Here is a 25,118-nt window from a genome sequence, read left to right as displayed (position 1 = left end):
GTTTGTTTCCATTCGTTAATTTGAGGACTATTTACCTTGCGGCAGAATTTGTCTATCACTCGTTCGCTCGCCTTCCTATAACACACCGATCACCATACACAGTTCGTTCTGAACTGTATGCACAGTTCAGCCAGTGGCAGTTCGTTCTGAACTGTATACACCTAAAGGCCCATTTATACGTTGCTAGTAGCTGACTTCACAACGAGCAGCTACTGACCCGGTGAACTCGCTTGACAAATGGTTGACTCGCCTTGTCCGTTCACACAATGTGAGCTGCTGACAAGAAACTAGATACTAAGTACGGGTTTACCAGAGATGCCAGACGATTTTTCAAATGTCCATCAAATAGTCAGAAACAGCAATCAGGTCCGAATTTGACAGATGATTGATCCGAAATCAACTTATTTATTGGCTGTTTTCGGCTTAGGTTTTCAGTTGAATTTATCATTACACAATTTTAAATTTTATCGCGAGACACACGCTGGCCGTGTTTACAAATACTTTGTGCTGAATTTCTTTGAACTGAGGGTACTATCCGAAAAAAGCAGAAAGAAAAAAGGATTCGGGCCAGGAATTGGATGCAAAGAAAAGGAGTAACAAATACAATACTGGAGTAACTCCACGATGATGATCCCCGAGAGTACAGAGCAGTGTTGGAAATAACACCTGAAAAAGTGAAAAAACTGTTGGATTTAATTGCTCCACAAATACAACGCCAATATACACTCATGAGTGAAACTAGAAATGATGTGCCTTTCTTCTGGAATATGGAATATATATCAGATTATTGTCGCTATTTTTTAGAACCTCGAAAGCATCCATAGCTTAATTAATTCCGAAAGTATGTGGTGCTACAAATGGCAGTCTAAAAGATTTTTCAAAATTTGATTTACTTCGCGTTGACAGCAGCTTCGTGTACCAATTTGTGAAATGAAAATGATAGTAGATTCGCCGGAGGAATAAATACGTCTCAAAAACTAAAATAATGAATGAAAATATACTTTTTTTCAAATCGAATATGTATTCTGTTTCTTAGAACAATACTTTTTTTTGCAAGTTGTGAGTGAATTTTGAATGAAAATTGTGCCCGATGATGATTTTATATTTAGATTCCCAATAAAACTGTCTCAATAAGAAAACGTGCCCCGCCAGTGTGCCAAACAAAATAACAACGATTCCGTTTAGAAACTATTAGGGTTTTATTTGTTTTTCCAATATTTTTCAAGTCTATAAATATCTTCGCATATTTTCAAATATCTTAAAAATAGAGACATTTGTTTACATTTGGCATCCCTGATTCGAACGCTAAATTCTGTTTTTTGACGTTTTGAGGGATGCGAGTGCGAGTAAATTCAAAAAACTTTGAAGTAGCTCGCACGCCGAATCACACATGACACTAACTGGCATGATGTGTTCACACGGTGTGAGTAGCTGCACTGCAGTAACTGACTAGATCGACTCGTATGCTTACTCGCACCGTCTGAACCCGGCTTAAGACAAGACCAGACAACTGGCTTCTTACTCTTCTTCGTCGTCCAAAAACGAAGCCATGACATGAAGATGCCAGAGCTGCCAAATATTATAAAATATCGGATTTTTCAAATTTCTATTTTAATGAATCGTAACATTTGGTTGGTGCGAATTCAATGATTATTGCATATTTTCAAATAGACAATCTCAAAAATATGCTTTAAAAGGATAAAATAAGTCTTTTAAATACCCATATCTATAATATAATCGTTTCCAAAACAAATTTGGGATTTTTTTTTAGCAATCTAATCTGACAACCGTTACAGCGTTATGCAGATTCTCATTGTCTGAACCAAAACATTCTATCTTATTATATGAGCAGGAATACAACCAAAACAACGTTAGGAAGCCATTTTATTCATAAAAAACGTAATTCAAAAATAAAAATGAAGTGTAAAGCCTTAAATTGTGAGCGAAGGACGGATACTCATCCTGAGTATAAATTTTATCGGTTCCCTCAAGACAAAAATATTCGGAAAGAATGGATTCGATTTTGCGTGAACAGTGAATTAGAAGTTCCATTCTTTGAAATCAAATCAAGCACAAGAATATGTAGCGTAAGTATTAAAAACTAATTCTAAAACATATCCTAATACTAGTATATATACAGGCTCATTTTGTTGATGGGAAATACAATGAAAATGGAGTTACGAAAATTCCGACCTCAGCTGCATCCGCGAATGAGGAATGGGAAGAGATACAAAGTATTGAGAACAATTATGATTTGGTTTACGTATATGAAGGAGATAAACAACTACAGGAAGAAATATTTCGTTTGAAACATCAAATTTCCAAGCTGAAAAGGTAGTGTGTCAAAAAATATGTTATTTTCTAATATTTTATATTGATGTAACCGTTAATAGAATTGTAAAACAATGGAAGAAAAAATGCGGATATCTGACCTCGAGAATTCGTGGAAAACAACCCTTGAAGAAGCTTTTCAGAGAAGATCAAATTAAGCTATTAACAGGAGAGGTTAAAAAAGTGAAACGTTGGTCCAATGAAACGATTACGGAAAATTTACAAATTCGGTTTGCATGTCAAGGTGGATACGACAAGCTTATTCAAAAAGGCTTCCCGTTCCCATCCACGAGGACTCTACTACGCCAAATTGAAGGAGTTCGTTTCAGTCCTGGTATGTAATTATAATCATATGTCTCATCGCATGTTAATATATGAAATGATATTTTGTAGGTATTCTTGAAGATATATTCGAGCTGCTACAACATAAAGTCTCCACAATGTCGGTTGAAGAAAAGGACTGCGGATTGGTTCTAGACGAAATGAGCATAGACGAGGCAAATGAGTTTTGCCAAAATACGAAGCAGTTTGTTGGAACAACAACGCTTCCTATGTCCCAAACTTTAGCCTGTAAAGCTTTGGTATTCATGCTAGTTGGAATCGCAGCGCGCTGGAAACAGGTGGTTGCTTTCGAGTACACCGGCAACTCTATACAAAAAGAGTTTTTGAAGAATGCTGTATTGTCTGCAGTTTCAAGAGCAGAGGGAATCAGTTTGCGTGTCCATTTTATAACAACAGATTCCGGGTCCGAAAACCAGCGCATGTGGAAGGATTTGGGGATCGATATTCGTCGCAAAAATGAGACATTAAATGCTGCGATACCTCATCCAAACGCTGAGAACAGAATGCTAGAGATCATACCCGATCCCGTACACGTATTTAAAAATACAGTACATGGCTGGTTGAACAATGTCTACCTGAAAGTTCCGGATTGGTATGTTCGTGAAAAAAAGCTAACATCCAATATTGTTCATCGAGACCATTTAACCACAATCGTGAACTCCGAAATAAACAACACGTTGCGGCTTTGTCACAGACTAACGGCCTCGGATGTGTGCTTTGACAACAGAACATCTTCAATAGATAAAATGAAAGTATGCAACGCAACAAAATATTGCAACAGGACGGTGGCTGCAGCATTGAAGTTTCATGCGGAAATACGAGAATTACCGGAGCTTCTTACTACCGCATGCTTCATAGAAGACTTTGCTCGATGGTTCGAGCTTATCAATAATAGGGCAGAAGAAAAAGTATTTTGTTTGAATGATCCTATGAAATATGACGAGGATATCGCTCATCTGAAGACCATGGTGCGGTTAATGTATGATCTCCAAGTAGGACACGGACATTGGAAACCATGGCAAACAAGTGTAATCGTTTGCACGAATGCAATTGTGAGGTTGACAGATCGGCTTTTGCATGAAGGACACCCACAAATATTTACATCGCGGTTCGTCCAAGATTGTCTGGAGAGTCTTTTCTCATTGATTCGTGCAAAGCAACGACGCCCAACTCCATTGCAATTCAGCAATAACTTGAAAATTGTGACTCTTTCGCAATACATGACCGTAGTACCGAATGCTTCGTATACAGCCGATACACAACAACATCTTATTGGATTGATAGATTTGCTATCAAAGCGGCGTGAAGAATGTTCAGCCCAGAAATTGATGGACAATGAAGCAGCATCGACATCATATCGAATTTCAGCTTCATCTAATTCTAGTGATAATGTGGATGATATGAATATTGAATTCGACTATGAGTACACCGTCGATGAAGCGAAAACTTTTCTCGACAGAACAGAACAAAATTCGTTGTTCTATATAGCTGGTTTCATCATCAAAAAAATTATTCAGCGGGAAAGAACATGTCAGCAGTGTAACAAGAGATTGGTAGTCAGCAAAACACAACCTAGATTGTATCAACCGTCTCTTTTTTCATATTTGCGAGCTACAGCTTCTAACTCTCCCATCTGCATAGTGAATGATGAGACTTTTAATTTCTTCTTAGCAATGGAAATTCTATTCCGAAATATGAAATCGCATTTGGAACCTAACGAAGCTGATTTGCCGAAGAAAATGGCAGGAGAAATGTATGTTTTGCCATCCACTTTATTCCATTGTGAAAAAACAAGGAATGACATTATAAAAAAATTTATATCTTTTCGTTTAAAAAGCGGAGAAAACAAAAAAAACAAGGAAACGAAAATTTGATAGCAGGAGCATGGCATGGTAGAAATAAAATATATTAGTATCAGAAACCAAATAGATTATTATTAAACTAAACTTATGTCCATTTCCATTTTAGTGTTGTCCGAAAACTCATTTTTTCCACTTTTTCCCAAAAATGACTTTTTCAAAAAATCATAACTTTTGAACCTCTGAACCGATTCAGATGATCAATAAATCTAATTGAAGCCAATGAGGTAGATTTTTAATAGAAAAAATATTGAAAAAAAATATTGAACTTGGAAAGAGGGTTCTAGAGAGGTGTTTTTTTCGTTTTAGAGTCATTATTTTGTAAATTTAACATGTTTTAAGTCTTCGTTCAATATTCTTATGTGACTAGACTAGACCTATGCGACTAGAATCCTATCTTTCCGGTAAGTGTGATATTTTTTCAAAAAAGATTGGCTTATTGGCTTCAATTTAATATGTCGATCATCTCAATCAGTTCAGTAGTTCAAATGTAATAATTTTTTGCAAAAAATTATTTTTGGATAAGAGTGGAAAAATGATTTTACGGACGACCGGTTAACTTTGAAAAGTCACTCAAAAACACAAAAAAGCCTATCTGATATCGAGATATGTTATGTAATAAATCCTCAGCTTTCAAGAAAAAACATAAAATATAAAAACATAAAAACAAAAAACATAAAAATAACAAAAAACAACTACAATCAATAGTTACGAAAACAAAATTCGATTTCTTGGCAAGCCTAATATTTTTCCAAAAAAGATTAATTGGCTTCAATTTGATATATCGATCATCTAAATCGGTTCAGTGATTCAAAAGTTATGAATTTTTAAAAAAGGCACTTTTAGGAAAAAGTTGAAAAAAATGATTTTTCGGACCACCCTAAAATAAGAAAAGGTCACCCTAACGAAAAAATAAAAAATACGGGTCTAATATTTTGCAATAAAGAAAGAAACTACCACTTTTCATAGAAATCTGAGGAGCACTATATCGGTTTGACATGAAATGGATGTATATATATATATATATATATATATATATATATATATATATATATATATATATATATATATATATATATATATATATATATATATATATATATATATATATATATATACATTTTTCAATTCAATCAAAATATAGTAACAAAATAATTAGGTAAAACGTGTTTACAATTCCTTCACATTTCCTCTAAACTAAGTATCGTAATATCAATTAAATTCATTTTTTTTCTAAATTCAATACAAACCCAACGTAATTTATTTTTATTGGCAACACTGGAAAAATCGACTTTGTTTACAAAATTTATCGAAATCGACCAATCAGAAATCAGAACGACTGACAGAAATTTGGTCCGTATCTGACAGAAATTTGGTCCGTAAAAGACCCCCTATTGTCTGATCTTATCTTAGGTATACACCAGGCCCCGGCCAAGAGGATATGATCCGCGAGTCAAGATGTGTCGCAAATTTAGCTGTCATTGCCAAACTATCAAACTTCTCGGTGAGCTCAAGGCAGGTCTACGTAACAAGGTGCGCCCATCCGCTAATCATATTTAACTCGAAACAATCGTCAAATTGGCGAAAATTGAAAGAAGGCAGTTTTGCAATTCTAAAATTTGAATGGAGATTCTTAAGTTATTCGATTGCTTCAAACACGACGCTCTCTTAACCATTTAGCTATATATTTCGCAACACACAACATTTACATAAACTCGCCATTATAATATAAAATCATCATCAGACACAATTCCAGTTCAATATTACGTAATACTGTATTGCATAGAATACATATTCGAAATAGAAAAGCAAATTTTCATTCATTATTTTTTATTTTAGAAGTGTGTTAATGTCATCCTGTAAATTAATGGCTGTAGAGTGGATTTCGCATTTTGACCCACCTGGTAGTATGTTAAGCGCTAGGTAGTGCGGACTGAATCAAAACGGCTGTCAAAAAAGATCCAATTGAAATGTCAAAAGAGATCCAACGATTAGGAATGTTATTTTTCTTATGATAATCAACACTATAAAAAAAGGTATTGTTATCAAAGGCAAAAATAATTAAACTTATAAAATGAACGAACTTCATTTTTCCGTCAATTTTTTAATTGGCCATTGCATCTCTGAAAGAGAATCTCATATTGCAAGGTATCAGAACCTGACCGATCATCAACAAACTACGAATAACGCTTAGTTCACTCCAAGATTTTAACGTGGGAGCGAAATTCGACATTGGCGAATTTTGATACGTACATACATAGCAAAAGTGAAATGTTTTGAGGACTATTTTTTCTAACGTCGGTGAAAACAGTTTTGCTAGTGAAGCTGGCTGAATGAAATCCGCGTAATTATGATCCGCTAGTACTGGTTATGAATATAACGGTAAAGCAATCTGCGCTTCGAGGTTTCTTTTCCGGTTGAAATGTAACGATGTATCTCTTTCAAAAATGTACAGTCTCAAGCGCACTGAAGAGAGAACAGATGCATGCGATGCAATCCCTCGACGCCAGATCCTAAAGTGCAATCCTCAGCTCTCCTGCAAAAAGAATCGAACATGCTCCGCCAACGGATTGGACAGCACACTAGTTCGATTAAAGACAGCAGAGTGTACGCAACAGCAGTAAATTTGAAGCAGAATTTAAGAAGAAATTTAAGTGCTTGTATAATTTATAACTCTGTATAATTTCATATATATTTCTATAGTATTAAGTAAAATACAATGTACATAGTTATAGTTTAAGCATGTGTTGTGTTTTGTCTCCGATGAAACGAGTCCCTCAATCTGCCACAGTGATGTGAAGTTCCATGCGAATGGAAAATCCTCGCTGCATCACTGCAATGAAGGCAGTCTGCATCGCGCCCACAGGGGGAATTTGGTTTCTCACGCTGGGCAATCCGCATAAAGGCTGCTTTGGTATCGCGCAGCGGGATTAAGTAGCAGTTTTTACAGTCCACTGTATTAAGACGCTATAAAAATAATCCTGAAAATGTGTATGAAAGGTTTGCTACACTTTTGATTTTCAATAATTCAAACATCGTACTTACTCCACAGATACGCGAATCCTTATTCGGAACTAGTTTGTTGTCTCCTTAAAAATCGACCCAGCGCGTCTGTAAATACGTTTCCGAGTGAATACAATAAAAGCTAACGCGAATATTTTCACTCGTATTCGGGCAGCCTTACACTGAGCAACGCATTTTTAATGTCCAATTTCCGTGATATAATATTTCTCCGAACGAAATAAAAACAAACGAAGTCAAAGTCACGTAAATGTTTACTCCTGCGATTTGAAAACATTCGATGAAAAGTGGAACGAAGAGTTACCAGATGATTTTTAAAAAAAGTCTGTAAAAATATGTGAAAGTCTATTAAAAATGTGGAAATGTCTGTAAAAGTGTGCGGATCTGTAGAAATGTCTTTTAACGTTAATTTTTCCAGATTCATTGATGCTTTGTACATCGCGATGCTCGTGAGATTGTCTTTTGTATTATATATTATTGTATATTTTGTATATGTACATCTTTCATATATACAGCCATTCCATGCCAAACCGATATAGTGGTTCTCAGATTTCGATGAAAAGTGGTAGTTTTCTTCTTTATCGCAAAGCATTTGACCCTTTTTTTATTTTTTCGTTAGGGTGACCATTTCCATTTTAGAGTGGTCCGAAAAATAATTTCCCCCAGTTTTTCCCAAAACTAACTTTTTTCAGAAATCCTTTACTTTTGAATCACTGAACCGATTTAGATTATCGGTATATCTAATTGAGGCCAATGAGCTAGCTTTTCATTAAAATATAATATATTGAAATTGCAAAAAAAAGGATTTTGTTTTCGTAATTATCGATTGTAGTTTTTTTTATTATTTTCATGGCGTTGGACTAGAGCTATATATTTTTTATACTTTTCTAGAAAGCTGCGGATGTTATACATAACATATCTCGATTTCAGAGAAGCTTTTTTTACGTTTTTGAGATATGATTTTTAAGGTAAACTGGTGGTCCGAAAAATATTTTTTTTTTAAAACTTTATTTGCATGAAATGACTGTATACTGTATATGCTCTCCAACAAAATAAAGAAGGCTAAAATCGGATCATCCCTCCTTCGAGGCCTGCTTACGAACATATTAGGCCTTACATTTTCATTTATATAGATAGATATAGGCTAACAGTGCGAGGTTGAAGGGATGCTCAAGGACTGGGATGAAACGGTTTCCGTTTTCGCTCGGATGTAGTCAATCTCAATATTACTCAAAGTTGTTCAATTAACCCTTTCATTACGGCAGTGTGCTCCGCCACAGTGCTACACGGAATACTGCGCCGAAAAGTATGCACATCGCGCTGGTGTGATCGAAGAGCAGTATGAATTTCATGATGTCTAAAGACGACGCTTGTACACACAGCTCATCACGCGGATGTCGTTTATAGACGACGCTCGTAACGAAAGGGTTAAAGCTTTGAGAATCAACTCATTGTCGTTTGCTAAAAGATACCACTCTAGTAGAGTCATTTTTAAGGGAATTAGCGACGCACATGCTGCACCGTATGTTTGCTAAAAAATGATTCGCTTGGCGGCGGCAGCGCTAATTCGGTTTACTTGGTTTGTCGTCGGCTGTTCTCGATATTCTCTGAAAATTACAATTACACGTTTTACCAATTTTACCAATTTGTGATTTTACAATCAAGTGCAATCAACAGGTGGTTATCAAGTTAGCATTAACCACTGGTGGTGGACTTCGAGAAGAATCCGGAATGATGTCATCGTTACTGCTAAATAATCTGCCAGTTCCCTTGGAATTGAAAATTATGTTCAAGCGGAAGAGTTTATTTTAATGTTTTCTATCCACATAGTACTGCTGCGATCGAATACATTTGGTTTTGTGATTTTTCAATCAAGTGCAACTAATTAGCAGGAAAGCATCTGAAGATTATTCTCCCCCATCAGTAGAATATTTTCGTATCGAATACAGTTCGAAAATGTTTCGCATCGCGAAAATCATATAATTTTCAATTATTGCTCAGTCGCCGAAAGTTTCAAACTCAAAGAGTTCATTCGCCTCTAGTTTGCCTTCCAAATTTCCATCGTAAACCACACCTTCTTTCGATTCAGTCACGGACAAAAAGCATACTTAAGCGATATTGTGGTGGTGAAACGCATTCATTTTTCGTGAGGACATCGACAAGACAACATCGTTACTGAACGAGTTGAACGAGCTGGACGAGCTGGACGGCGAGGGATCAAGGGATTCATTATCATTAAGAGAAGAGGAAACGACCGAGAGAATACCAGCATCGAAAATTGGTTCCGCTTGAGACATCGGAGCAACCGTCACACACACACATACACGCGCGCAACTCTTTACATTTGCTGATTATCGAGAAGAATCCGGAAAGATATCGCTGCTGCAAAATAATCTGCCAGTTCCTCTTGGCAGATATAAAAACATGCAAGCGAAAGAGCTCTCGTTTTCGAAGTGCCTCAAATATTCATTTAGTCATTCATTCAGAATGGATTCAGATTCAACTTCAAACAAATGATCACTGAATCAACGATAGTCCTACGTCACCATTGCGGTTATACCATAGATATAACCCACTTCCTGTTTTTCATTCATCGTGAGGAATCATATTGTCTGTTTCGTCTGCAATGATTTCAGGGCAAAAGTACTTATGAAATCATGAAAAACGCTGACGTATACAATTTATTGTTACCAAACAAAACACCAATAGAATGCAAAAGATACTGAAGTACTGTCGTCGGCCACTGAGCGATACTATGCTCACGACATCACTGCAATACGACCTATTTTGCGCACGTAATCACTGTGGTGACACCGGCAGTTAGGCGCTAGTTTGCGCACATAACCATTATTACTCAAAAAATAGGTCTAACGTCATGTGTATTGATATGAACTAAATATTTTTATTTATGTATTAAAACTATGGAAAAATGCAATACGATGAGTCAAATATCTTTGATGTGATAAATAGAGCCTCTCATTTCTCAAAAACCTGTGAAATATTGTTGTATCCAAAAAGTCTGCAACAAAAATAAAAAGAGTTTTACAGATATGTCTGTAAATTTACAAACATATCTGTTAATCTGGCATCTCTGGTGGTCTTAGAATTTATTGCAAGAAATCGCTTGAAAAAAATCCATAAATTAACTTGAAAATGAAGTGGATTGAGTCCGCACCACTTAGGTTAAGCGCCTTGATTTACACCAGCTTGAGAGTTTGACAGTTCTCGCGAGTGACAATGGTCGCAAATTGCATTTGCGACCCGGACATGTTTGACGCTGTTAAATCGCGACTACGAAGCTGAATTTGACAGCTTGTGTGCGTGAAGCGAATGTCAACAAAGAATTGCAAAAAGAATGTGATTTTTAAACGCACCGTTTTTAACGTTTTTTGCAGAAATTTTCGTAATGGTGAGTATGTATCGAAAGAACTATCTTCTAGGATGCTAATTTAGTTAAATCACATAAATTTACTGCAGGGGAAAACGTATTCTTACCGCATCCAAAGGACACTGTCTTTACTTGTGAAAAAGTAAACAAACTTTCAGGATACTAAATTTTTATAAAAAATTATAATTGTGTGCAAAATTTATCTTCCAAACGGTTGGAAAATGAGTTTTCCTTATGCAGTGAAAAAAACCGTAGCTTAAGCTGAATTTAACTTATAAGTCAGGAGCCATCAGTCGGAGAAAATGAAACCTGCTACGTGGCTGTGGAGTTTGCGGATGTGTTCGATGCGGGTGGAAGCCGTTTAGTCGTCGAAGGCGAAAGAGTATTCAAAGCTGGATATCTTTTAATAGTTGGTGTTGAAGAAATTCACGATGAAGGCTTCAGTATTTTCTCGTCCTGCCTCCAGTCATCATCTCCAAGCTCGGAACCCCATACAATAAAAATTCGTACGAAAATCTCCTTCTCCAAATGGTTGTTTTCGTGTTCCTGTAAAGCTGGCAAAGGGAAGTGCAAACACGTGATGGTTGTTTTGTATCATTTGCTTAAGTATGTTTTATTTTATTTCTTTATTATTGCACATTTTGCACCAAGTTGGACTGTTTCACACTTTTTCAAAAGTGCGAAAATGTGAATAAAAGTGCGACCTTGCATCAAATCGATTTGCTGTCTTCAGCGCACTTATTCGTAATCAATCGAAGAATAAGTGCGCTGAAGACACCAACATGATTCGATGTTAGAGCGCACTTTTATTCGTATTTTCGCACTAATGGAAAAGGCCGAAACAGTCCAACTGCAAAATGCGCAATAACGTGTTTTGAATCATAAGAAATTAATTCGCCTCTGTGCTTAAGGAATTACTTTGAACTCATCAAGAGGCTACTATACTGCTTCACGAGAGTCACTGCTTTGACAATAGATTCGAGCATTTCTCTTGATTTAAGTCCAGTCCATGATACAAGATCGTCATCGCTTCCAAAGGAGTTCGCTGAGATACGCTTGACTTTAAGTTTATCCAAATCCGTAGTGTCTACCTGAACTGCTTTCTCTACTGTAGGAACACAGACTTCGGGATGATCTGCACATTCAGCATCGATGGCAAGATCTGAAAGGTTTGGTGTATCATGTCTCTGGTCCATCGCTGCCCCAACTTTGGCACGGTTTGCAGCACGTTCAGCACGGCCCTCAATAAGTCTTTTCCTGGCTTCGCTGATGGGAGGTTGTGGCAAATTCAAGTCGGGAACCGCTGATGGCCTAAGAATTAAGCGATCAGTGGCACGGCTTGTTGCTAGAAAAAGTAAAATAATAATAAAAAATACGGGTGGGTAATGTCGGGGACATAACCGGAGTGACGTAGGACTATACAAAGGGGACAGCTTTTGTTAAATATATATTTTAAATATATTGTTTTATTTTCTTCTACCTACCTACCTATTTTTTTTAATACCTACCTATCTACCTGAAAAATGGATTAGTTTACTGTTTACTCTTTATGAATATGTTGATGGTTCTGAGAAGAACCTTTGGTGTTGTGTTTTTGTTATCACTCGATATTCCCATCTTGTTCGGTTAAACCTTCCTGTTTAGCTATTGCGTTTGCCACTCGCCACAGCTTTCACAGTTGGAAAATTTCTTCCCATCCAGCTTGTGACATGTTGTTCAGTAAATTACATTTAATGCGACATGCCGGAGAAACACTTTGCCACTCACTGAAACTAATTGTTGCCTTGATGAGCGCCGAACCGAAGCTGCTCTGTTCTTGATGCGGGTTTTCTGATTGTCGTGAGCAGCTTTGCAAGCCAACTCGAGCACTCTGACGGCCGAAACTCTATAATCGCTGTTAGGTATACTGGTGCTCCGGCACCAATCCGTTCGGCCTAGTTACCCTTGCGGAGCAATCAGTGAATGCGATCAACAGGGAACTGGAGACCTGCACGGTTCGAGTGAGACTTTGCCTTTCCCTTAACTTGTCCTCCTTTGTTACGTCCACGATGCCGATGCCGTACAACCACACGGGTTTACGGTTTGAAAGAAAATAAGATATTTTTTTGGGGTCCGCGTGTTTTATACTCTAGCGGTACACACTCACAGGATAGAGACAAATCGGCAGACTCAGCCAGAGGGGCGAGTCCAACGAGACGAACGAATGAGCGTTAAAAGGGAGCGATGGCAAAAAAATACATTCATTACGATTTGTTCGCTCGTTGGATTCACATGCAGGCTAAAAAGGGTCCTTTTAAGGATCACAAAATTATCTTCAATCTAAAGAGTTTATTGTTTTGTTATCACTCGATATCCCCATCTTGTTCGGCTAAACCTTTCTGTTTAGCGATTGCATTTGCCACTCGCCACAGCTTTCACAGTTGGAAAATTTCTTCCCATCCAGCTTGTGACATATTTTACAGTAAATTACATTCAATGGCACGTCGCATTACCACCACTCAGTATCGGATTGGAGGTAATTTTAACCTGTAATTGAACATTTGCGATGACAGTGATACAGTGTCGGCTTTCAATGAGGAGTCATAATTTGGACCCCGAACTCTATGTTTACAAAAATGTCCAACTTAATATGTCGCATTACAGGTCCGTCCAATTAGCTAAATGTCGAGATAAGTGTAAATTATTGTACTTTCAATCTAGAAGCAATTTAAGAGTTGGTGAAAATCAATAAGCTCAGAACAACTGCCAAATTCACATACTCATCATATCCTGGCAAACAAATTATGAAAAAATCAATTTGTGTTTTATTATTGAACTGTATTGAACTGTATTTCCTAAACTCTTTTTTGGAAGGTTTAATGGCCCTGAAAAGCGCCTTGTTTTATGGAATGGTTCCAATTTAGAAAACTTAGTACTCGTGGTTTTGAAGAAAAACCATTTCGAACGCCCTCGATGCCGCCTTGTTCTGGATTTACCACCAAAGCAGTTTGTATAAAGAACAAACTTTTTTCTTCTGCTACCTGATGCCGTTTTGTGATTGCGTTTGCCACTCGCCACTCGTTGCAACTGCCTGTTGTCTTGATGTCCACCGAACCGAATGTGTTCTGTTCCGAATGCGGGTTTTCTTATCGTCGCGAGCAGCTTTGCCAGCTAACTCGATCACTTCAGCGGCCGAAACTATATAACGCCGGCTAGGTGGACTGGTACTAACGCGCTCGGCCTAGCTACCCTTGCGGGGAACTCCAGATCAACACGGTTCGAGCGGGATTTTGCCTTTCCCTTCACTTTTCCTCCTTTACCATGTCCAGACATGGCTGCTTGGGTTGGTTTGTTGATGTGTTGTGATGCGAACCGATGTGGTGTACGGTTTGAATGAGAATGATCGTTACGGAAGGAAGGTATTGTATTATAGAGACTTTAAACTTTTGCAGTTCATTCGTCTCTAGCCTTGAGAAAGGCCCTTTGAAAACTCTACTCTATTCTACTCCAGCGCTACCACCTCCGCCCTCTTGCCTTGAGAAAGGCACTCGATCCCTCGCCGTCCAGCCCGTCCAGCAACGATGTTGTCCAGTCGGTGTCCACACAAAGAATGGATCGTTACGGCAGCGGAGCGAGGATTTTTAAGCTGACTGGCTGGCTCGAGAATTACGTATGTGTGAGACTGCGACCAATGTGTCGTTCATTTTTTTCTTTTTCCTTTCCAATCGTGCTTCATTCTTTTTCGCTGCTGCTCTGGTTGCCCCTTTTGGTCGGTACGATTTGAGGAGCACAAAATGGACCAATCAAAAATGGGCACATAGTGCATTTTAACAATGCTTGATATTTCACAATTATTCAATTATTTATCTCAAGAAAAATGAAATGTTATTCGTTATGATAGATGCGTAGATATATTTCCTATCAATTGATGCAAAAACCTTTGCGATCTATTGAGAAATGCTCGAGTTATAAGCGTTCCAAATCTTGCATTTTTTCCTATTTGTTCAGTGCCTAGATTTCCATTTCACCCCCTATATCTTCCGGTTAGACGTAGTCCTACGTCAAAAAATTATAATATTATTGCTTCAAGGCGTGTATTACACTTCATACTTGGAGAGTAGAAGTTCGACACGGTGAAATTGAGGCTACAAATACGGGAGGTTTTTGTAGGTTCTATCTTTAGCCGTAGTCGTTGGATCCAGTCTAGATACCGCGATTTGGCCGTTTTCGGAGGGAAGGCATGAAAAGAAATTCCGGGGCGATATCTCTGCTTACATCCGGGGACGACACAAACAATACGGCTTTTGAATTTTGTAGATTGTTCGGAGTCAGCTTCAAGCAAATTTCGTCCGACTTGCATGTTCTCCGGGCAATTTGCGCAGCTTTTGACGTCCATATTTCACACGTTCTAAGGAAAATATTTTGAAAAATATTAGAGCACTGATTGAATAGAAGCCAGATCTTTGTATTTTAGGTATTTTATGAACACAAAGCGGATATTTTTTTTTTTTACGTAGGACTACGTCTAACCGGAAGATATAGGGGGTGAAATGGAAATCTAGGCACTGAACAAGTAGGAAAAAATGCAAGATGAGGAACGCTTATAACTCGAGCATTTCTCAATAGATCGCAAAGGTTTTTGCATCAATTGACAGGAAATATATCTACGCATCTATCATAACGAATAACATTTCATTTTTCTTGAGATAAATAATTGAATAATTGTGAAATATCAAGCATTGTCCAAATGCACTATGTGCCCATTTTTGATTGGTCCATTTTGTGCTCCTCAAATCGTGCCGACCAAAACGGGCAACCAAAGCAGCAGCGAAGTAGAATGAAACACGATTGGAAAGGAAAAAGAAAAAAAAATGAACGAAACATTGGTCGCAGTCTCACACATGAGTAATTCTCGAGCCAGCCAGTCAGCTTAAAAATCCCCGCTCCGCTGCCGTAATGATCATTCTCATCCAAACCGTACACCACATCGGTTCACATCACAACACATCAACAAACCAACCCAAGCAGCCATGTCTGGACATGGTAAAGGAGGAAAAGTGAAGGGAAAGGCAAAATCCCGCTCGAACCTTGATCTGGAGTTCCCGCTCGTGTTGATCTGGAGTTCCCCGCAAGGGTAGCTAGGCCGAGCGCGTTAGTACCAGTGCACCAGTCCACCTAGCCGGCGTTATATAGTTTCGGCCGCCGAAGTGATTGAGTTAGCTGGCAAAGCTGCTCACGACGATAAGAAAACCCGCATTCGGAACAGAACACATTCGGTTCGGTGGACATCAAGACAACAGGCAGTTGCAACGAGTGGCGAGCGGCAAACGCAATCGCAAAACGGCAGCAGGTAGCAGAAGAAAAAAGTTTGTTCTTTCTACAATCTGCTTTGGTGGCAAATCCAGAACAAGGCGGCATCGAGGGCGTTCGAAATGGTTTTTTTCAAAACCACGGGTACAAAGTTTTCTAAATTGGAACCATTCCATAAACCAAGGCGCTTTTCAGGGCCATTAAACAATCCAAAAAAGAGTTTAGGAAGTACAGTTCAATGCTTTCTAAAACAATATCCAAAATAATAATAAATCACAAATTGATTTTTTCATAATTTGTTTGCCAGGATATATTGAGTATGTGAATTTGGCAGTTGTTCTGAGCTTATTGATTTTCTCCCAATTCTTAAATTGCTTCTAGATTGAAAGTACAGTAATTTACACTTATCTCGACATTTAGCTAATTGGACGGACCTGTAATGCGACATATTTAGTTGGACATTTTTGTAAACATAGAGTTCGGGGTCCAAATTATTACCCCACATTGAAAGTCGACACTGTACCACTGTCATCGCAAATGTTCAATTACAGGTTAAAATTACCTCCAATCCGACACTGAGTGGTGGTAATGCGACGTGCCATTGAATGTAATTTACTGTACAATATATCACAAGCTGGATGGGAAGAAATTTTCCAACTGTGAAAGCTGTGGCGAGTGGCAAACGCAATCGCTAAACAGAAAGGTTTAGCCGAACAAGATGGGGATATCGAGTGATAACAAAACAATAAGCTCTTTAGATTGAAGATAATTTTGTGATCCTGAAAAGGAGCCTTTTTAGCCTGCATGTGAATCCAACGAGCGAACAAATCGTAATGAATGTATTTTTTTGCCATCGCTGCCTTTTAACGCTCATTCGTTCGTCTCGTTGGACTCGCCCCTTTGACTGAGTCTGCCGATTTGTCTCTATCCTGTGAGCGTGTACCGCTAGAGTATAAAACGCGCGGACCTCAAAAAAATATCTCATTCATTTTCCACACCGACCGTCGACAGAGACGGATGTCTATTTACTACCTGTTTTTTAAAAGTTATTTATTTCTCTTTTCAGATTGTCTACCTGCGATTCATCAACCACCTGTCTGCCCTTGAGGACTGCGATAATGGGGAAAACACGGTCAACCGACCCAGGCATACCACATGGAACCAACAAACGACATCGATCGGATACCGCCAAGGAGCCAATATTAGAAAGAAACCGCTATGCTTTATTGGATGGCCACACTGGAGAGGAACCAGTCAATGTTGATAAAAAGGTGAAGGTACCGCCTTATTTCACTACATCAAAGGACATCGGTACTTTGAGATCCGAGCTACTGGCGCAGAAATTGCAGCCGGTGTTCAAAATGTGTAGCATAGGGATTAAGATTACCTGTCCCAATTTGGAACAATACAAGATCGTTGGAACGTACCTGAAAAAGAACAATCATGAGTTTTACACTCATGATATACCTTCTGAAAAACCATTTAAGGTTGTACTACGAGGTATTCCTGCCATTGAAACAGAGGACATCAAAAAGGAACTAGAGCAATCCCATAGTCTACAACCGCTGGCTGTACATCGGATGACAAGACACAAATCACAAGACAATGGCTTTTCCAATGTTTTGTATCTGATCCACATTAAAAAAGGATCGACCGCGTCTGAGGGAAATCAAGACCATTTTTAACATCACGGTACAATGGGACCGATACAAACCCCAAAATCGGGACGTCACTCAATTTACTAATTGTCTTGGTTTCGGTCATGGAACAAAAAATTGCCACATGAAAACTCGTTGTGGAAAGTGTGCTGCTGACCATCCAACAAGCGCTTGTAGCCTTCCAGAGGAAGAATTTCGCAATTGTGTCAACTGTGGCGAAAATCACCAAGCCACTAGCCGTAGCTGTACAAAACGTACGGATTTCAAACGCATCCGGAAGCAAGCTACTGATAAAATGCAGAATAGGAAGAAGGTTCCAGAACTCACTGACAAAGAGTTCCCTCCAATGGTTTCTCGTACGATTCCTGTTCTTCCTCCTCTTCCACTTCCTACAGGTCGCCACCAAACGGCCTCTGCTAGCGAAAAGCCAAAAAAGGAGCAACCGAGCTATAGTAAGGTTGCAGCTATTCGTTTACCACCTACGCCAACATCTTCACCTCACTCTTCTTCTAGTGAGGATCTTTATAGCATGCAAGAACTTGCAACCCTGTTTCTTGAACTAAATCGACATACTAGAAGTTGTCGCAACCAACAGGAACAAGTGCAAGTCATGGTACATTTTTATTATAACCATGGATCGGTCATCTCTCAGGCTAATTAATTGGAATGCCTGCTCTCTCAAGAGTAAGGTCATCGAATTCACTGACTTCTTAGTGACAAACAGCATCGACGTAGCTATCGTTACCGAGACGCATCTTAAACCGAATATTAACCTTCGAGTTCCGAATTATCGTCTGTTAAGAATGGATCGTACTGGTTATGGTGGAGGAGGTGTTGCCCTAACCATCAGAAATAACATCAGATATCGACTTTTGCCGTGCTTCAAACTTAACATCATCGAAGCTATAGGGGCGGAAATCACAACATCGATTGGGCCTATTATCGTGATTGCGGTCTATTATCCCAAACAGACGTCAATCAGAGACGGCTCGACGTTGCTTCTTAAAAACGATATCATCAAGCTAACACGACGGCAGTCGAAATACGTCATCGGCGGGGACATTAATGCTCGACATCAGTCCTGGGGAAACCAAAGGAGGAATCAAAATGGAGTGACTCTAAATGATGATCTACAGTGTGGGCACTACAGGATTCTTAGCCCAGCAACCCCCACTCGCATTTCTCGTTCTGGAGTACATTCCATAATTGATTTCTTCATTACCAACATGGATCGCCACATCGGTGATCCTATTGCCCTTAACGAGCTGAGTTCGGATCACTTCCCAGTGATGGTTAAATTGGGAGTGAATGTCGTAGTCAGGAGGCCACAATGTAGACGAGACTATCATCGTGCGAATTGGGTGGAATTTCAGCAGCTTATCGACAACAATATTGATCTCGATCAGCCTCTTGAATCTCCCGAAGATATCGAAACAACAGTCAGCTATATTCAATATGCAGTTATTGAGGCTCGCCAAAACCACATCCCAGAAACGATTCAGGTGAGTGACTCTGTTCAAATTGATCCAATTACTAAACATTTGATTAGACTTCGGAACCTCTATCGAAGACAGTACCAACGTACTGGTATTCGAGAGAGGAAACGACAGTATAATCAGTTAACCAAGGTTATCCAGACCAGAATGATTGATCTCCGTAACAAAAAATTCGCAAAAGATATTAGTAAATTTCCGAATAACTCCAAGCCATTTTGGAGGCTCGCTAAAATTCTCAAGACCAAGTCTAATCCTATTCCTCCTCTTCTCCAACCTGACAATTCAGAACGATTGATAACACCTGCCGAAAAGGCTAATGCAATTGGCAACCATTTCGCTAGTTCACACAATCTTGGCCAGAACATTACAAGTCCATTTGAAGCTTCGGCGAATGATACTGTAAGGGCTATTGACAATATTCATTCTGTACCTCAAGAGAATGAAATCATCTCGACTGCAGAGGTTATCTCGGTTATACGTTCGTTGAAGAATATGAAGGCCCCCGGCTTCGATAGTATATTTAACATTGAGTTGAAACATCTTAGTAACAACTTATATGAAATTATGACTTCTGTCTTCAACAGATGTCTATCACTTAGCTACTACCCCTCGAGTTGGAAGTTGGCAAAAGTGATCCCGATACTAAAACCCGGAAAAGATCCTTCTTCTTCAAAGAGCTATCGACCAATTAGCCTTCTCCCAGCATTTTCGAAAGTATTCGAAAAAAAAAAGACGGGTGGGTAATGTCGGGGACATAACCGGAGTGACGTAGGACTATACAAAGGGGACAGCTTTTGTTAAATATATATTTTAAATATATTGTTTTATTTTCTTCACCTACGTGAATACCTACCTATCTACCTGAAAAATGGATTAGTTTACTGTTTACTCTTTATGAATATGTTGATGGTTCTGAAAAGAACCTTTGGTGTTGTGTTTTTGTTATCACTCGATATTCCCATCTTGTTCGGCTAAACCTTCCTGTTTAGCGATTTGTTATCACTCGCCACAGCTTTCACAGTTGGAAAATTTCTTCCCATCCAGCTTGTGACATATTTTACAGTAAATTACATTCAATGGCACGTCGCATTACCACCACTCAGTGCCGGATTGGAGGTAATTTTAACCTGTAATTGAACATTTGCGATGACAGTGGTACAGTGTCGACTTTCAATGTGGGGTTATAATTTGGATCTCTATGTTTACAAAAATGTCCAACTAAATAAGTCGCATTACATGTCCGTCCAATTAGCTAAATGTCGAACTAATTGTAGATTACTGTACTTTAAATCTGGAAACAATTTAAGAATTGGTGAAAATTGAATAATCAGGAAAGTCCCCAACTATCAATAAGCTCAGAACAACTGCCAAATTCACATACTCATCAAATCCTGGCAAACAAATTATGAAAACATCAATTTGTGTTTTATTATTATTTTGGATAATGTTTTAGAAAGCATTGAACTTTATTTCCTAAACTCTTTTTTGGAAGGTTTAATGGCCCTGAAAAGCGCCTTGTTTTATGGAATGGTTCCAATTTAGAAAACTTTGTACTCGTGGTTTTGAAAAAAACCATTTCGAACGCCCTCGATGCCGCCTTGTTCTGGATTTGCCACCAAAGCAGTTTGTATAAAGAACAAACTTTTTTCTTCTGCTACCTGATGCCGTTTTGCGATTGCGTTTGCCACTCGCCATTCGCTGCAACTGCCCGTTGTCTTGATGTCCGCCGAACCGAATGTGTTATGTTCCGAATGCAGGTTTTCTTATCGTCGCGAGCAGCTTTGCCAGCTAACTCCATCACTCCGGCGGCCGAAACTATATAACGCCGGCTAGGTGGACTGGTACACTAGTACTAACCCGCTCGGCCTAGCTACCCTTGCGGAGAACTCCAGATCAACACGAGCGGGAACTCCAGATCAAGGTTCGAGCGGGATTTTGCCTTTCCCTTCACTTTTCCTCCTTTGCCATGTCCAACCATGGCTGCTTGTGTTGGTTTGTTGATCTGATGTGATGCGAAACGATGTGGTGTACGGTTTCGATGAGAATGATCGTTACGGCAGCGGAGCGGGGATTTTTAAGCTGACTGGCTGGCTCGAGAATTACGCATGTGTGAGACTGCGACCAATTTTTTTTTTTTTTTTTTTTTTGCATTAAAATTTGTTTTATTCAGAAATCTTAGAGCTAAGCTATAATTTACAGTAGAAGTGATACAGAAAAAAACATTCTTTTCAGCTTCGTTTCAAAATTAAGATTTTCGTTTTGTTTGATTTTTGTTTTTCTGTTATGGATAACTATTCTACATTAACCGCAGTCGCAGTTATTTTTTTTTTTTTTGAGAAGAAGAGAAATAATAAAATTTGTTACCCTAACTATTTACATAAATGAGAAACCCTACCTAAACTAATCACCTATACAGGTTGTTTATAATGGTTTGTTCCGAGTGTAAGCAGTCCTCTCGAAATTTATTTGATTTGGTGGCGAATCTGGTTTCCAGTGTTTCAATCTCAGCCAGATCATGGACCTCTGTTATTCTTGTCCAGCGGGGAAGATTGAGGATCATTCTGAGGATTTTATTTTGTATTCGCTGGAGTTTGAGCCGATGCGTCTGGGCACAGTTACTCCAAATAGGCAAGCCATACTCAATCACCGGAAAGATGATTTGTTTGTAGACAGCAAGTTTGTTACTCAGACACAGAGAAGACTTTCTATTTATGAGTGGGTACAATGATCTGATCATTATACCACACTTAGTCACTATTTTATCAATGTGTTGTCTAAATAACAGCTTGCTGTCTAAGGTGAGCCCAAGGTATGTTACCTCATTGGACCAGTTTAAGGTATTATTTCCCAAGCTGATCCTGAGGTTTTCAGGCGGAACAAGTCGCGGGGATTTCGAATATGGAAAAAGGATGGTCTGGGTTTTCGTCGCATTCACGCGAATCTTCCAGTTGTTATAATATTCAGACAGGACATCAAGACCCCGCTGAAGCTTCTCCGTCAGAGCACGTGTTATTCGTCCCTTATAGATAATGGCCGTATCATCTGCGAACAGAGATAACTTACCATCATCTGGTAAGGGAGGAATATCCGACGTGTATATATTGAATAACAAGGGTCCCAGGATGCTGCCTTGGGGCACCCCTGCAATGATGTTCAGTTCCTCTGAGCAGATATTATTCAGTGAGACCCTGAATGTTCTGTCTGAAAGATAATTTCTGATTATTTTAATCAGAAACACTGGAAAATGACGCTGATGCAACTTATACACCAGACCATCATGCCAGACATTATCGAATGCCTTTTCGACATCCAATAATGCCATTGCAGTTGATTTGGCGACAGTTTTATTCCGCCTGATGGTGTTCGTTACCCTGACGAGCTGATGGATTGTTGATCGACCTCTCCTGAATCCAAACTGCTCGTCAGGGAGAACATTATTATCTATGGCGAAAACTGTGAGCCTGGAGCTGATCAGTTTCTCAAAAACCTTGGAGAGAGCAGACAATAAGCTGATTGGGCGATAGTTTCCGGCTAAGGATGCTTCTTTCCCCGGCTTTAGGACGGGTACAACTTTAGCTAACTTCCACCTCGAGGGGAAGTAACCAAGTTGTAAGCATCGATTGAAGATCGATGCTAAATGTCCGTATAACCTGGAGCTTAGGTGTTTCAGCTCCAGGTTGAAGATATTATCAAAGCCGGGGGCCTTCATATTTTTCGAGGCATTAATTTTAGCCTCAACCTCTTCAGCGGTTATTCTCTGCTCATCATCCAAAGTTGGCTGGGTCCGATCAACCTCAGCCACAGCTTCCGCAACATCAGCCTCCCGGGGACTGAGCATGGCTTGCCCAATACTGTGTGAATTACAAAAGTGATGGCCCAACGCATCAGCTTTCTCAGCAGGAGTTATTAAAAGATCAGGACCAGGAGCATCGGGAATTAAAGGAGGGATAGGTTTGGGTTTGGTTTTTAGAATTTTTGACAGTTTCCAGAAGGGACGGGAATGGGATGGGAGCTGGTTCAATTTTTGAGAAAAAAATTTGTTTTTGAGATCCAAGATTCTGGCTTGGACCACTCTGGAAAGCTGATTCGCCGCCAACTTCTTTTCTAGAAGGCAAGTTCGTTGAAACTGCCTTCGATAGATGTTTCGCAATCTGATAAGTTGTTTGGTTAGATCATCAATTTCGAGAAAGCTACTTACACACGGAACTTGTTGGACATGCTGCTCGCGAGCTACACACAGTGCCTCTTCTACGCCACTCAGCACACTATCGATGTCTTCCTTGGTATGCAGCGAATGGTCAAAAATCACGCCAGCGTCGACCAGTTGCTGGAAAGCTGGCCAGTTGACTCGATGGTAATTCCTACGCTGCAACCTCCTGGTCTCCACCTGTTCACCAAGAACTATCATTACCGGGTAGTGGTCACTACTTAGCTCGTGCACCACCGTTGGCTGCTGGATGTTGGTCATATTTGTGACAAAAATGTCAAGAGTTGATGGAACTCCAGCCGGAGAAAAGTATGTTGCCTCCTCGGAGCACAGGATGTTGTAGTGCCCGCAAGGAAGATCACTAAAGAGAACTCTGCCATTCATGTTTCGTCGAAGATTCCCCCAGGCTTCATGTTTGGCATTCAAATCTTCAGCTAGGATAAATTTGCCACGATTCCGGGTAAGTGCGATGAGGTCTCTGCGTAGCAGCAGACTGGAGCCGTCTCCTTCCTTCACTTGGTAGGGGCAGTACGCTGCAATGATGTTGATTGACCCTGTTGTTGTTATAAGTTCGATGCCGATAGCCTCAATAATTTTGAGGTTGAAGCTTCTTAATGAAAGGAACTTCAGACCTCGCCTTACTGCTACAGCGACACCACCCCCTCGTGTTGTGGAGCGATCCAGTCGAACAATAGTATGGTCAGGTAGGTGGAAGTTGATGTTGGGTTTAAGGTGAGACTCGGTGATAGTTGCGATGTCGATCTTATAGTTTCTAAGGAACTCTGCGAGCTCCATCTGTTTTGCTGCAAGCGAGCAGGCATTCCACGTGATGATTTTAAGATTGGTTGGATGGTTGGCCATACTGGTACAGGAAATTCATCATCGTGGTGATTTGGTCCTGTTTGGTTTTACAGGCACGAAACTGACGCGAAAATTCGAGAAAAAGGGCGCTCATTTGCTCGCCGGTATACAGATCCTCTGAATCTGCTGCTGTTGATTGAGTAGCGCCAGCTACTACCTGAGCAAAGCTCATTATTCCAGGAGGAGGGGCGCGCGATGTCGACAGATCCGGCGTATTTGGAATTCGATTTGATAGAGTGACCTTTTTGTTTTTCTCCGCGGCGGAGAGCGGAAGAGGCTCAAGAACAGGAATGGGTCTCCGTGTATTAGTTTGCTGTGGAACCGTATGGTGGATGTGTGAACTTCTCCGAATAGAGTTATTATTCATCGATATATTTTTCCGTTTCTCTATGAACTCTGCCCGCTTAGGGCAAACACGGCTAGTAGATGAGTGTTCTTCGCCACAGTGTATGCATTTCGTGGTTGCATCCTCCTTCATACATGCACTCGTGTGATGATTACCGCTGCATAAGTTGCATCTACTTTTAATGAAGCAGTTCTTGGCACCATGCCCGAAGTTCAGACAGTTCGTACACTGAGTAACATCGCGATGAACGGGATTGTATCGATCCCATTTAATGGTCATATGTTCTACGTATTTGATTTCTTTCAACCCAGCCATGTTGA

At 39.5% G+C, this 25,118-nt stretch overlaps 1 protein-coding gene across 1 annotated transcript; it reads right to left on the bottom strand.

Annotated features, from left to right (window-relative positions):
• Positions 1-11,679: 11,679 nt before the first annotated feature.
• Positions 11,680-15,273, bottom strand: LOC129761254 (uncharacterized). The gene is made up of 3 exons (XM_055758969.1): positions 15,022-15,273; positions 11,860-12,286; positions 11,680-11,791 (listed from the first exon to the last, which is right to left on the bottom strand). The coding sequence occupies exons 1-3, from the start codon at positions 15,026-15,028 to the stop codon at positions 11,680-11,682; spliced, it is 546 nt and encodes a 181-aa protein (XP_055614944.1). The 5' UTR covers positions 15,029-15,273.
• Positions 15,274-25,118: the final 9,845 nt, after the last annotated feature.

The sequence above is a fragment of the Toxorhynchites rutilus genome, chromosome 1 (genome assembly GCF_029784135.1).
Source record: "Toxorhynchites rutilus septentrionalis strain SRP chromosome 1, ASM2978413v1, whole genome shotgun sequence".
In the NCBI taxonomy this organism is placed as follows: Eukaryota; Metazoa; Arthropoda; class Insecta; order Diptera; family Culicidae; genus Toxorhynchites; species Toxorhynchites rutilus.
Note: the sequence above shows the minus strand (reverse complement) of the source record. Positions and strands in the feature narration are given on the sequence as shown.